At 45.4% G+C, this 14,039-nt stretch overlaps 1 protein-coding gene across 1 annotated transcript in view; it reads right to left on the bottom strand.

Annotated features, from left to right (window-relative positions):
- Nucleotides 1-9,592: 9,592 nt before the first annotated feature.
- Ryk (receptor like tyrosine kinase) overlaps nt 9,593-14,039 on the bottom strand; it is an 80,358-nt gene continuing 75,911 nt past the window's right edge. Inside the window, exons 14-15 of the mRNA XM_051140750.1 lie at nt 11,810-11,946; nt 9,593-10,700 (exon numbers count right to left, since the gene is read on the bottom strand). Of these exons, the coding sequence (XP_050996707.1) occupies nt 10,589-10,700; nt 11,810-11,946 (249 nt within the window). The 3' untranslated portion in view covers nt 9,593-10,588. The remainder of the gene's footprint in view (nt 10,701-11,809; nt 11,947-14,039) is intronic.

Raw genomic sequence — 14,039 nt, 5'->3', positions numbered from 1 at the left:
AGAGGGAGGGGGCTTGTAAATCTATGAAAAGGCGTGAAGTGTAATTGACTTTTCATCACTGTGACAAACTATGTCCCAAGTAACACCACCAGCCGGGGACCAAAGCTTTAATACATGAGCCTTTTGGGGGAGACATTCCAGGTCCTAACCATAGCAGCAGTGCAGGAACCTTTTGGGGGAGACATTCTAGAGCCTAATCATAACAGCAATGAGACTGCACAAGGATGCCGAGGGCCGTGTGAGGTTTGAGGCTTTCATTCAAAAGGGAAACTCATGGTCCAGGTCTGGGATTCCAGAAATGTTCAGGGTGGTTTTCTCTCTTCCCTTGAACTGACATTTCCCCCTTTTGTGTTGTCTGTTTTGGTAAGACAAGAAGCTTCCATGTAGCTCAGGCTGGCCTCCAGTAGGGATCCTCCCTCGGCCTCTAGAGTTCTGGGAGCACAGAAATGTGTAACTGTGCCTGGCTTTCAGGCAAGGTGCAGGTTCCGAGAACCTGACCCGGTAGGACCAGGAAGGAGTCTGACCCGTGGGAGGTGGGATTGAACAAACAAATGAAAACAAGACTTCATGGTCCTAAATTACAGTTCAGGGCATGGCTGATGGAGGGTGGCCAGTGTCTTAAAACACTATGCTGTTGATATAAAACACTCTTGACAAAAGTAAAATTATGGGCTACCAGGTGACTCAAGTCTGATGGTGTGAGCTCCATCAATTGGTACCAAACGGTAGAAGCAGGGAACCGATTCCCACAGGCTATCTTCTGGTGGCCACACATGTGCTGTGGCATGGCATGGATAGATGCACAGCCCACCACACACAACATAATTAAGACTGTGGAAAAAAATGTAAAGCAACTTGAGAAAGGGCTTATTCTAGTGAAAAGTATGGGCTGGAAGCAAAGAAGGATGGGCACACGTTGCTGTTAAGCTCCCTTACTCTATTTAAGTATTTCGGGGTCCCACCCAGGGAATGGTGTCACCCACATTGGGCAAATCTTTCCATCGCCACTAACATAATCAAGGTAATCTTCCAGAGACATACCCAGAGTCCTTTCTCCCAGACAATGTTGACAGAACTAACAGTAACTATCACAGCTTGTCTGCCTCTAAGCAGCCACCTGTGAGCCCGTACAAGAGGCGCAGCTGCTACAGTGCATACGTACACAACTCCACCTATTTAGGAAGAAGACAGATGTTGGCTGACCTGGGGAAGACTAGGTGAGAGCAATGCAGGGTCTGCTGTCATTCCAGCTGTGTCATTTCCAGGACCATAGAGTTCATTCATGACTGTACAGAACCCACAGAACCAGTAGTTTATTCTAGCAAAACTCTGACCTGAGGCCTCTACTTTAGAAGTTTCTCTGATGTTATTCCTTGTTTATCAAAATCTATAGGCTCTGGATCAAGCATGTGTGTCCTGTTTGCTATATTTACTCCTAGTGATTTATTTCACTGGCTCCTTCTTCCTCCTCCTTTTCCTCCTCCTGTTTTTTTTTTTTTTTTAAACAGTGTTTCTCTGTGTAATATCCCTGGCTGCCCTTGCTCTGTAGACCAGGCTGGCCTCAAACTCAGAGATCTGCCTGCCTCTGCCTCCTGAGTGCTGGGATTACATGTGTGTGCCACCACACCTGGCTTCTCACTGGTTTCTTCTAACGCTAACTGGTCAACTGATAGCTTCCCTCAACCATGACCGTGTGATTGGTACATCTCAAACTTCAGTCCATGCAGTTACCACCCTGGGATTGTTCATTCCTTGGGAGTCACTTTTCTTGCCAGCTCAGAACCCACAATGAAGATAACGTGTTTCCTTTCATTCCTTTGCCTGATGGTAAGTGAGATTTATGATGACCCTGGCTCTTAGAATAATTCTGTCAGTAAACACTAAAGGTGTACACCATCACTGCTGGCTTAACATAGGTTTTTTTTGTTTTGTTTTGGTTTGTTTTGGTTTTGGTTTTGGTTTTGGTTTTTATAAAAAGATAATAGGGAGTCAGGAATACAATCTGTTCTCAAAATACAAATATTCAAGTAGTCACTTAGGTAAAAAGGAAATTTTTAAGAAATGCAGCCTTGCTGGGCATATCAGCACATGCTTGTGATACAGGCAGAAGCAGGCAGATCTCTATGAGTTAGAGGCCAGCCTAAACAGCCAGGGATAGATAGTAATACGCTGTCGATAGATAGATGGATAGATAGATATAGATGAATGGATGGATGTGCCTCTATTAGAGAAAAACATAACTACTGAGTTTTAAACCTATGCATTCTCTCTGAAAGAGGATAAGGGCAGAGATGACACCGAGAGCTGATCACAGTCCCTCTGAGTTAAGAGTTAACATGAGAAAGGATGTTTTCCAAATATACCTGAGAGACCAGGTTGATGGAATAGGAAGAGGCCATAGAAGCCTTCAAAACTAGTTTTTTTGATTTTTGTTTTTTGTTGTTGAGACAGGGTTTCTCTGTGTAGCCTTGGCTGTCCTGGACTTACTTTGTAGACCAGGCTGGCCTCGAACTCACAGCGATCCACCTGCCTCTGCCTCCTCAGTGCCACGCCTGGCAAAACTAGTTTTCTTAAGACTTTATTGACCCAGCAATAAATCCAAAGCCTATATTCAGAGTTTGACATTTTCTCTCAAACAGCAAGAAAATCAAACGCTTACTGTAGCAAGTACACAGGGCTGTGAAAAATCTACATTTCAGTAGAACTCCAGTAAACAACTTCAAAGCAATTGTCTAGTAACCTATGCCTAGTAAGGAAGTGTATTTGTAAGTATATAACAAGGTGTCCTGTACTAATTTCACTACCAAAAAAAAATTTTTTTTACAAGGAACCCAATTTCCAAGGTCAGGAAGACACAGGCCATTTGTCGCAAAACCATTCTGTAGATGAAGTGCCGCCCTTGGGGAAGGTCAGCCAACTGTCAACTCTGCGGCCTGGCATTCTAGGTGACGTTTTGTGAGGGAACTGATGAAGCAGGGCATGGCTGATGTCAGGTCACAGGCCATTTCCTCAGTGGCTCACAGCCAAGTTTGCAGCCCAACCCCAGCAGGCGCCCTGTGGTCTCAGGCAGGTCTGCATGCAGACATCAGGGTCAAGTGTTAAAAGTTTCTACTTCTACTAGGAAAGCAGCTCCTGGGGCTAGCTGGATAGTGTCGGCTGAGTAGTGACTGGCAAGAGTGTGAGAGGTACCGGCACTGTGAGAATGGCCCCCTACCAGTGGGGTTTTCATAAAAAACAAGAACAAAACTCTATACATGGCTCCCTCTACAGGTCAACACTGAGGATAAGGCCATCTCTCTGTTTGATAGTCCTGTGTCTGGACACCTTCTTCTAAGCCTTTGGAATATATTTAGTTTTTTTCTTCTTCTTCTGGCCAATACAAACTTTTAGAATAATGAATTCCATATATGTACATTTTCTCAGTGAGAAGGAATACTTTTATTTAGTCAGTAAAATGAGCAACTCCAAGAAGAAATGTTTAATAAACTCTTAAGCCAAAGGAAATTGCAGAGGAGGGGGTGGAGTGGCCCTTGTTTCGAGAACTTACAATAGACATCTCTCTCTCTCTCTCTCTCTCTCTCTCCCTCTCTCTCTCTCTCTCTCTCTCTCTCTCTCTCTCTCACACACACACACACACACCTCCATTCATGATTATATGTATTGCTGATTGAACAAAACTATTTACCACAACAACCTGTCAGAGCCTAAGTGATCATCAAAACATAATCAAAGACCACTTATAATCAATGCTCCTGAGAGAGCAGATGAAGCTGCCCTGAGGCAACGGAGTCTGGAGAGGACAGTCAAGAGTCCACAAGTTCAACCCACGGATGACTGAGGAAGAGCTATGAAGCAGTAAGGGTGGGTCCCTGGTGGCTCTATGAAGGGTAGAGGAGGGACTAGGTTCAATATTAGGGTTGAGAGGTGTCAGATGGTCTTTCCCAGGTGCTGAGCACAGAAAAGTGAGGGGCAGGGACTCAAGACTGAAATAGGAACCACAGGAATAAAAAAATTGGGGGATAGGAAAGGTGGACCCCTGAGCAGAAGAGCTAAGTGTGGAAAGAAGGAAGGAAGGAAGGAAGGTAGGAAGAAAGGCCTTTCAAGCAGGAGGATGTACTGACAAGTGTCAGTGAATCTGGCACCTGTGAAGTCTGGGGCCTACAGAGGGAGCCAGTACCCCAGAAAGGAAGGGTCCTGGGCCCAGTCAGGGCAGACACTGAGAATGGAGAGGAGGAGGAGGAGGCAACTCAATATTCTCCCAACAGGAAGGCAGGGAGGGGTGATGGAAGTTGAGAGGCATTAGCAGAGAACACCATACACAGAACAAGGTTGAGGAGCCCAGGAAGAGCATGGGGCGGGGGTGGGTGGGTGGGGGCAAATATGAAGCTCTTCTGGTAGTGAAGATCTCCCAGAACACTGTCCAGCAAGGAGCTGCTGACTAGAGCTGAGTTCAAGGGAAGCTGGTGAGAGGCTAGCAGGGGGATAGAGGGGCAGGCAGGGGCAGGGCGCAACAGAGAGATGCTGGCGAGGCTGGAGTGCCAACTAGATAGTCCCTGGGTCAAGAGGGGTTCTAGCATGGTCAGCTGCTTAGAAAACAGTCAAGGTGAGATCAGGCTCAGCCTACCAAGTGGTCTAAATGTGAAATGTCCCCCAGAGGCTCATGTGGCAATGTGTACCAGACCAAAAGCGGAGACTCTGAGAGGCTGGAGACACAGCAGAACCTCTTGAGAGGTGGGTTTTACACAACAAGGAGCCTTTCCTAAACTGCAGTAGGTGTGGAGGAACCGATTCAGGGTGGCAAGTAGGAAAGATATGGTATGTGTAGAGGGTCAGGGACCAGACGACGCTACAGGTTGGGCCAATGTCCCAGCAAAGGTCCATGTGCTAAAGCTTGGTTCCTGAGCCACAGGCAGAGGCGCAGGGGAGATGAAGAAGATTCAGCTGGAGCAAAGAAAGAACCAAAAGGCAAGTAGTGTGAGGATTTTGGCAAAGATGGAGTCAGGATAACAAAGTGGGTTAAGAACAGACTTAAACTGCTCAAAACTGTGTTGTAAAGCTTTATAAACAAAAAGGTCTCAATTATTTGTGTGATAGCCAGTTTAAGAAATAAAGTAAGAGAAACAAGCAGTTATATAAAAATAACCTTTAACACCCAGGTTTCTGCCTTGATCATCTGCTCTGACTTCCCTTTAGGATGAACCATAACTGTAAAAGAAATGAACCCTTTCCTCCAGCTTGAGGAAAAAAAAAAAAAAAAAAAAAAAAAAAAAGCTTGGTTCCCAGTTCAAGGCATAATTGTGAGTTAGTAGAGTCTTTAAGAGCTGGGGCCTATTTACAGACCCTCCAGCCAAAAGGAGTCATGCCTTTTAAAAAAATATTGGGACCCTGGCATCTCCTTTCTCTCTGGTTTCTGCCATCAAGGAACCGTTTAGTCCACCATGTGTGACCTGCCATGTCATCCTGCCTTGCCACAAGTTCAAAAGCACGATCTTGGCCCCGTGTGAAGTGAAACCTCCACAAACTAAGTAAACATACGCTCTCCTCTTTCCCTCAGGCACCATAGGTATTGTGTTAGAGCACGCCAACAGATGACTGAGGGTGCTGTGTGCTAGGATGCCACTGCTGCCCACGGCCGCGCTGTGACTGGTCCACCCCAAACCCTTCACCCCCCAAACCATGGGTGCAGGGAGCTCATCTTCCATAACTAAGACACTTTGGGCTCCAATCAAGACTCAACTCTAGCCACCAACCACCAGCTCTCATTCACCTACTTTCTGCCTTAGCCACACATTTACTCTGGAAACTCATAGGCTTAAGGTGCTCAGATCTTCAGTGTCTTGGTCCAGATACTTTGCTTAGCTGGGCAGCATACTGGTTGGCTTTGTGTGTCAACTTGACACAAGCTAAAGTCATCAGAGAGGAAGGAGCCTCAGTTAAGGACATGCCTCCATGAGATCCAGCTGTTACGCATTTTCTCAATTACTGGTCAGTGGGTGATGCCATCCCTGGGCTGGTGGTCCTGGGTTCTATAAGAAAGCAGGCTGAGCAAGCCATGGGAAGCCAGCCAGCAAGCAGCACCCCTCCACAGCCTCTGCGTCAGCTCCTGCCTCCAGGTTGCAGGCCTGCTTGAGTTCTGTCCTGACTTCCTTCAGTAATGAACGGCAACGTGGAAGTGCAAGCTGAAGAAACCCTTTCCTCCCCAACTTGGTGTTTCATTGCAGAAATAAAACCCTAAGACAGCCAGGTAACTCTCTTTCCCCACCAGCCTAAACTCTCGAGTGCTGCTAGCCTCACGTGTCCAGAAAACCCCAACCTGTGTGTGAGTAACTCCTCTGTCAATTCTTCTCTTCTTTGGTAGACTGCTGCTTGCAAATCCATTTCCTCCCAGCCAGCTGCCTAGTAACACTCTTTTCTAAATGATGCCCTTGCAGCTGGTGCCCAAGTCTTTCCCGATGGATGTCAGCAGAAGTGACTCAGGGCAGGGAGGCATGCTTTTCTATCACTTAATGATAAGGAAACAACTTTTCACTGCAGCCCATACCCTCTTCTGGGAGCTACAGTGTTGCGGTTGCAATCTAGCACTGGCCACGCAGCCACATTAAAATGGTCTGTGTATGGAAGGGCAGGATGAAGGGAGACCTGGGATGTAGCCACCCTCCTCCCTTTGGACTACAATGTAAGAAGCATTTACTTAACCTACTATTTGTTTTAGCAGAGTCCACATGACTTACCATAGCCGTGCACCATTTTCATTTGCTCCCTTTCTAATTTCTCTGAAAAAACTCAAGCTCCTATGAGGCTTGCAAGCCCTTAGCCAACCTTGCACTTCCATCAGTAATACTACATTTTTATCATTAGAAATGGAGACCAACAAGCAGGGTCTCCTAAGATGTCCTGCCACCCTTGCGAAGCCTTTCCTCTCATCTCAATGGCAGTGTTTTAGCCAAACTCCCTGGACTAAAACAAAGTAACACTTCGGCAACTGAGCTCAACTTTCATTTCCTTGATTGTAAAATGGAACTAAGAAGGCCACTCTACAGGACTGCTGGTGGTTAGTGCCATGCACGACGTACAGTGGCAACAACTAAAACAAATATGGCTGTATCTCTCTCTGATGTGACACTTTTATTGAGTTTCTACTTCCTGCAGACCACAGTCTGAACTTCTTCATGTTAGACCCTCATGGCACACCTGCCCATTTACGTCTGGACCTTCCCTCCTGGTAATTTCATTTTTGAATACTTTGGCCAATAATAGCACTCTGTCCGTGGGTTCAGAAGACCAAATACAAGAATCTATACTCACCTGACTCTACTAAACTGATGGAGTGTTGGTTGGTGTCCTACCATATCAATTCCCCTTCCTGAAAAGCACACCCACCTCCTATAATACACAAGACACAGCCTGTTGTACGTCTTGTATCTGCAAGCAATAGTGCGTTCCATTTCCTTCATTTGTAAAATGAGGAGGTCAGGTTATCAGCTTCCCATCTCTAAAACACAGCACTGAGCTGAGGCAGTGATGGGAAAATCCAGTATTTATATCGGCTTCCAGATCTTATATTGTTTTAATGCACCTAAGGGCCACATCCTGTGGAAAGAGAACAGCGTTCCTTCAAGAGGGGCCCAGAGGGCGAGGCCAGCAACAAAGGGAGCCTAACGTGTGTGCAGAGACCGAAGTGGCCAGGGAAGGGGGAGTGGGGAGCTTCCCACCAAAGCCAGCAGGCCAGGCTCCTGTCTCTTCCTTTTCCTGCCTTCCCAGAAGAGGTGAGGGGGATCCTAAGGGAGCACTTACCACAAACTAAGTCTGTTTAGGTGACCAAAATGGCCGTCAGGTCAAATACACAACCCTCTCCTTCAGCTAAGGCATCTATGGATCTTGAGGGAAAGGGGGGAAGCAAAGGCCAGAGGGATACTGCCTGGAGATTCCAACACAGAACTCAAACACACGTACTGTGCGCTGCACTTCCTGACCTGGTCAGGCCAAGGCCATTCTGGCTCCAGACAACTTGGGGCCGAAAGATCTTTACTCATAATGCTAACTCCGGTGTTTCCGTGAAGCCAGAAACGGTGACCAATGAATGCTCCCTCGGGCCTGCCCGGCTCTGAAGACAAATCCTCACACTCTTTAGATACACTTTCCTCCTGTGATTAAGTACAACTGGTTTAAGTTGACAAACCTCTAGGTCAGGGGTGTGGGGGGGAGGGTAGGATGGGGGCGACTGGGGAGGTGTAGTAAAGCACCTGTCATAGGGACCTGAGCTCAATCCCCAGCATATACACAAAAGTCAAGTGCAGCTGTGTAAACCTGTAATCCACGCTGGGGAGGAAGACATAGGAGAAGCCCTGAAGCCTGCTAGCCAATAGTCTGGACAATCAGTGAGCTCCAAAATAATACAGTGGAGGCCAACTAAGGAAGACACAGACAAAGACACACACACACACACACACACACACACACACACACACATATACTTAAATTAAATGTCTAGCTGGGCGTGGTGTTACGCATCTATAATTCTACTGCTCAGGAGGCTGAGGCCTGGGCATCAAGTGTTGTAGGCTACAAAGTGAGATTTGGACTCTAAAAGAGTTATGTTAACAAACCTCTTGTACATGCAAAGATAAACACTTAAGATCTAGTCCAAGATTTATGTGTCACTAGGTGAAGGCTTAAACTCTTTCACTACGAATTTTTGCATAGGCATGCGGCCGATTTCTGCATTGTCTCCAGAGGCCAAAGGTCCTAGGTCGTTAGATCACAAAGTGAGAGCAAAGGCGCCCTGAGGTAGACTTCACAGTGCCGAATACAGAGAACATATTTAACTTTGCGAGCCCAAATATAGATTGGCACAAAAAGAGGAAGGCTCCAGCACGTTGCCTTTTTAAAACAACTTCTATACAAAGAACTATGACTTCTCACCATTGTTTCCATCTGAAAACGAAACAAATGCACCGAGTGCTGGAAAAGGGGTGAGCAGAACTGCTCTACGCAGGCCATGTGTACACCAGTGCTTGTTGACTGGATGCCGAGGTACAGGCCATTAACAAAGCCTCTAAGCTACAAAAGGTTCAATGGGAGCATTTAAAACCCTGACATTTTGGGACAAAGTACATCATGAACAAAATACCACATATTAGGTCATACGCAGGACACTGTACGCAGGACACTGAGCGCCCGGCTTGCTTGTGGGAGCCTTGTACTGTGGAAGCTGTCTTTTCAGTCGTAAGGCTTATTTTAATATAACAGACCCACGTTCTCCCTTATATCCCTGAGAGGATGGACACAGAGGCAGGCAGTTGCTGGTTCAGGCTGTTCACAGAACCATAGAACTTTCCCTCATGTGGACTAACCCTGTGCATAACTACATACATAGTACTTACTGGCTCTGGAAACATGTTTCTGTGTGATACTTCCTTGTAAGAGCTATCCAACTTCTTAACATGCCACGAGGCTGAGCAGAGCCAGCTGCTCTTCTGTTAGGGTTTTGTAACCTGAGTCAAACTCTCACAGGATAAAAATATGACTATCTAGCTGTTGCATGTTCAAAGACTTTTGAGACGCAACCACCAATCACACATTAGGAGCAGTATTTTGAATACCTGCATATAAAATGACTCCTTTAATTTTTCAAGTGTTTTTAAAAAACAAATTTATACTTAAGCCAGCCTTGAAGATAAGCATAAAAATTACCAATTTAAACAAAATAAAAAACAAAAAAAACCCCAAACCCACAACAACTGAAGCACCAGCTCTTCGAGAGGCGAGGCCCAGGTATGCACAGAGGGACCACAGCACTAGAGAGGGCTCACTGTCTGGAACTGCATCATTTCCTAGCCTAGAGAGCGAAAATAAATAAGATCACTACTATTTCCTACGAATCTGCCCTCAGCCTTCTTCCAGCGCACAGGAAAGCTGAGTGAGATGTGACAAACTCAGGCCTGCTTCCCCAAACAAGAGAGCAGAGCCACCATTTTCACTAAACATGTTCACAAAAGCCATGTTCCATGCAGGGGCAATATGTTTTATTTTTGTTTTGTAGTTTCTTTTTCTCTTTACCTTTTCTTCAATTTTCCTTCTGCTAATATATTGTCTTTCCTTGTATAAGGCAAATCAGACACCTTGTTGTGCTGTTTTCCCTAAGAAAAGTACCGCATTTTGAAGACAAACTGTTCCCAAAAGTAGTGACAAAAATATTAAAATAACTTTAAAGGTGAGTCACCTACATTACCTCAATGAAGTAAAACATAAAATAAAAGCAGTTGGCACTAAGACAGCTATTCCAAATATCTGTGTCTAAATATTTTTAAAAACTGTTTATTTTTTAAGAATGCACCCCCTAGTCCAAAGTAACTATATTTTTAAAAAATTTTTGGCCAAGAAATTTACAAAACCCTTTTCCATTCAACCTAATAAAAGTGGTATCTAAAAAATACTCCACATTATTAAGTCGGTCTTTAAAAGCTCAGGTCTGAAAGCATTCCTAAGGCACGGTGTTCTGGGAGGCAGACATGCTCCTGCAGGCACTGCACTGCATGAAGCATCTGCACCAGGCACTTTCTTCCGGGCTGTGGGGCTGGGAGGGAAGTCAGACGTAGGCTCCCAGAGCGGCATGGAACTCTGTGAGGCACTGGACCAGCTGCTGAAACTTAGGCCTCTCCTCTGGGTCCAAGGCCCAGCAACAGGCCATCACAGCAAACCTGCGGAGAGACATGGAAACGTGGCTAGTAACGGCCTCAGTCAGTTTGCTGCCAGTTACGTGTTCTGTTCAAGGGTGGTGTGGAGAGGGCACCCTACAGACAATCACGCAGTTGTGCTATGTGTCAGCAGTTTCAGAATTACAGGCTGAGATTTGGGATTACACACGGTAATCTCAATTCTTCCTAAGAATACAAAATATATTCATCAGAATTAGAGCTTCATGTAGATACACAGAAGACCGAGCCGTGGCCTGTGTCAGCCTGGACAGCTGGGGAAAGACTCCGAGGAATCAGGACTCTTTGATCTGTAGCAAAGCTGCTGCCTAAAACTGGCAGAGAAATGTTCTAGGGCCTCTCCAGACAACATTCATTTCTGCTTCCACTTCCCCAAGCAGCCCCTGAGTGCTCCACTGACAAGACAGATAAGGTCAACCACATGATGGCAGGAGGCAGGAAGTACCTGTCACTCACTAGCCCAGAGCATCTTCCTTAAGCATCAACTGATGCCTGTCATGGTCATAATGAGAGAGATGTGTGTCTGTGTGTTTTTACCACTGTGTGGAATATGTACATGTCTGTGTGGTTGTGTACATATATGTGGAGGCCAGAGGACATTGTTGAGTATTGTCCTCTCTCGTTTTCTTTTTCCAGACAGAATACCTGGAGCTCACAGATGCAGCTAGGATTGCGAGGAGCTTCAGGAATCTGCCTTTCTTCACACACCCCTGTTGTAGGTCACAAACACTATGATACATGTCTTTAGCGGGAGTTGGCGATTCAAATTTGGACCCCAAGAAAAGTTTTTCTAAATACTGTATCTTTTTAACTGTTTAAACAAGCCAGATAACTCACACAGTATGCCATCAGTTTCTTCACTATTATGTTAGATTCTCAGGTTAACTTTTAGTAACTTAAGATTATCCACCACTGACACAAGATGCCAAGAGCAGTAACAAGTGACTTTGCTGTTTCCACAAGGTCTAGTCCCATCTGCAGGGTCATCATTCTCCAAGGGGAAGGCTCTGTGTGAGCACAGGAACGTGCTCTCCCACTTTTATAATAAAACAGTAAAATGCATCAAAGCTCATGTCCAAGATCCAAAAACTCACAGTTCATCAGGACAGTTGATTGGCTGGGCTATTCGGTAACCATCTTTCAGGTAAGCGGCCATCTCAAAGGGGTCGATGTCCACGTAGGGCGTCTGGCCCAGAGTCATGAGCTCCCACAGCGTCACTCCAAAAGCCCACTAGGAGAGGAAAAGCAGCATAAGGAGGGGACATTTAAAAACTGGGTGCTGGTGACTACAGATAGCTACAGGTCAAAAATAGCAGCTGAACAAATTCTTAAAGAAGATGAGTACTGTGCATCTACCATACTGGTTAGTTTCTCCAGTTGGGGTAGGAAAGAAAACATTTTAATGTTCTTTAATGTGAATACTAGTATTATTTGTTCTGAGTAATTGGGTCTGTTTGAAGAAACCACTTTTTTAAACTGGCCATATATCATGCTACCCCAAAATTAGTTAATTATGCTGGGAAATAGAAAATGATCTCAATCGATGGAACATCCTCAATAAGTGAAGTGTGCAGCTTATATAAAACATAAGAAGTCCGGGTTTCTGATCTGCTTATTTTGCAGAGCTGGGGATAGAGCTCTGGCATCATGCACACAGAAGTGCATCACGAGGTCTATCTTGACATGGAAACACCCTGAAACACCTATTACACCAGCGGAGTAAAAGGTCAGATTTACTCAAAACCAGCATGTGAATGACCAGTAAGAAGAGAAGCTGAGCAGAGGCAGCAGGAGCACTAGGGACTGACGAGGCCTTCCCTTCTTGAGAAGGCCCAGGCCTGGAGACATGTGGAACACGGGCCCCACGCGTACCCAGAGCTGCTGTTACACTGCTGTGAAGGGTTTGGATGGGACGACCCCCAGCCTGCTGCCACCTGGAGGAGCTCACAACAATGGAAGCTGTGCAGAGAGAACACCGCCTGTGCAACAGCTAAAAAGTTCTCAAGTATTTGCAATGAGTCTCTAATCACTTTCGGTTTTCACAACAAACCCTGAGAAACTTGCACTGGTAGCTTAGGTTTCTAAGGTGAGAAAACAGGTGAAAGTCATGCCCAATCACACATTTCTCAGTGAGTGAAAGAGCAGCACTGAGGGGTGGGGCACACAGGCAAATACAAGCCTTTCTGTGAAATCCCAGCCCAGTGCATTAAGCTTGGGATTATTGTTTTTCAGTATTAACAAAATCTGGAAACACTGTGTAAAATACATGGATTTTTTTTTTTTAAAGTCTTTCACAGGTTGAACGTCCCTAATACAAACTGCACCAAAATCGAAGTTACAGAGCTGGCGTGACAATGAAGAAATTTCCACAGCATGAAACTGTTTCATGCACAAAATCATTACAAATATTACACAAAATAGAAGTGTTTAGGCTTGAGTACCATTTCCATAGCATCTCAATATATATATATATTATTCTTGAGACTGGGAAAAAAATCCAGGCATTTTGGATGAAGGATACTCAACCTACATTAGTAAACAACAGCCACACTTCTTAACAGAATCTATATAAAACAAAACAAACAAAAAGCAACAATGGAATAACATTAAAAATTACTCCAAAAAGTGACCCCTTTCTTCCTAGTTCCAATTTCTGCTGGCCACCGGCAGTCCTTGGTGTTTCTTTTTTTGTTTTTGTTTTGTTTTGGGTTTTTGAGACAGGGTCTCTCTGTGTAGCTTTGGCTGGTCTTGCTTTGTAGATCAGGCTGGCCTTGAACTCATAGTGATCCTCCTGCTTCTGCCTCCTGAGTGCTGCGATTAAAGGCATGTGCCACCATGCCCAGCTGTCCTTGGTGTTTCTTAAAGTCACATTCTTAGTTACAGGGATTAAGGTTTCCAATATACCGGCTGGAGAATGGGGGTGGGGAGGTAACACACTCCAACCCACTACACAATGCTATGTGAACTCTCAAGCAGCAGCACTGCCTCTTGGAATCTGCTGTCCTTTCACATGGTGAGCACCAGAGCCATCAGAGTTTGGGGTCACTTTGCAGAAGGAGGTACAGATGGATGCTATTCTCTATTTTGGGGGGCTTGGTAGGAGTCTTTCTCTGTAACCCAGGCTGGCCTGAGACTCCAGCAATTCTCCTTTCTCATCTTGCTAAAATGCTGACATTACAGGCATGAGCCCTGAGACATAGCTTGTGATCTTGCTATTTAAGAGGAAGGACAAAAACTATTTTTTCATTAACAATATATACTGACATGGCTTTCCGTTGTTTTCATCTTAACATATGAGGCTGAGGCCACTGGATGGCAAAACTT

The sequence above is a fragment of the Acomys russatus genome, chromosome 32 (assembly GCF_903995435.1).
Source record: "Acomys russatus chromosome 32, mAcoRus1.1, whole genome shotgun sequence".
Taxonomy (NCBI): domain Eukaryota; kingdom Metazoa; phylum Chordata; class Mammalia; order Rodentia; family Muridae; genus Acomys; species Acomys russatus.
The sequence above is the reverse complement of the archived record's forward strand: the minus strand, read 5'-3'. Positions and strand labels throughout refer to the sequence as shown.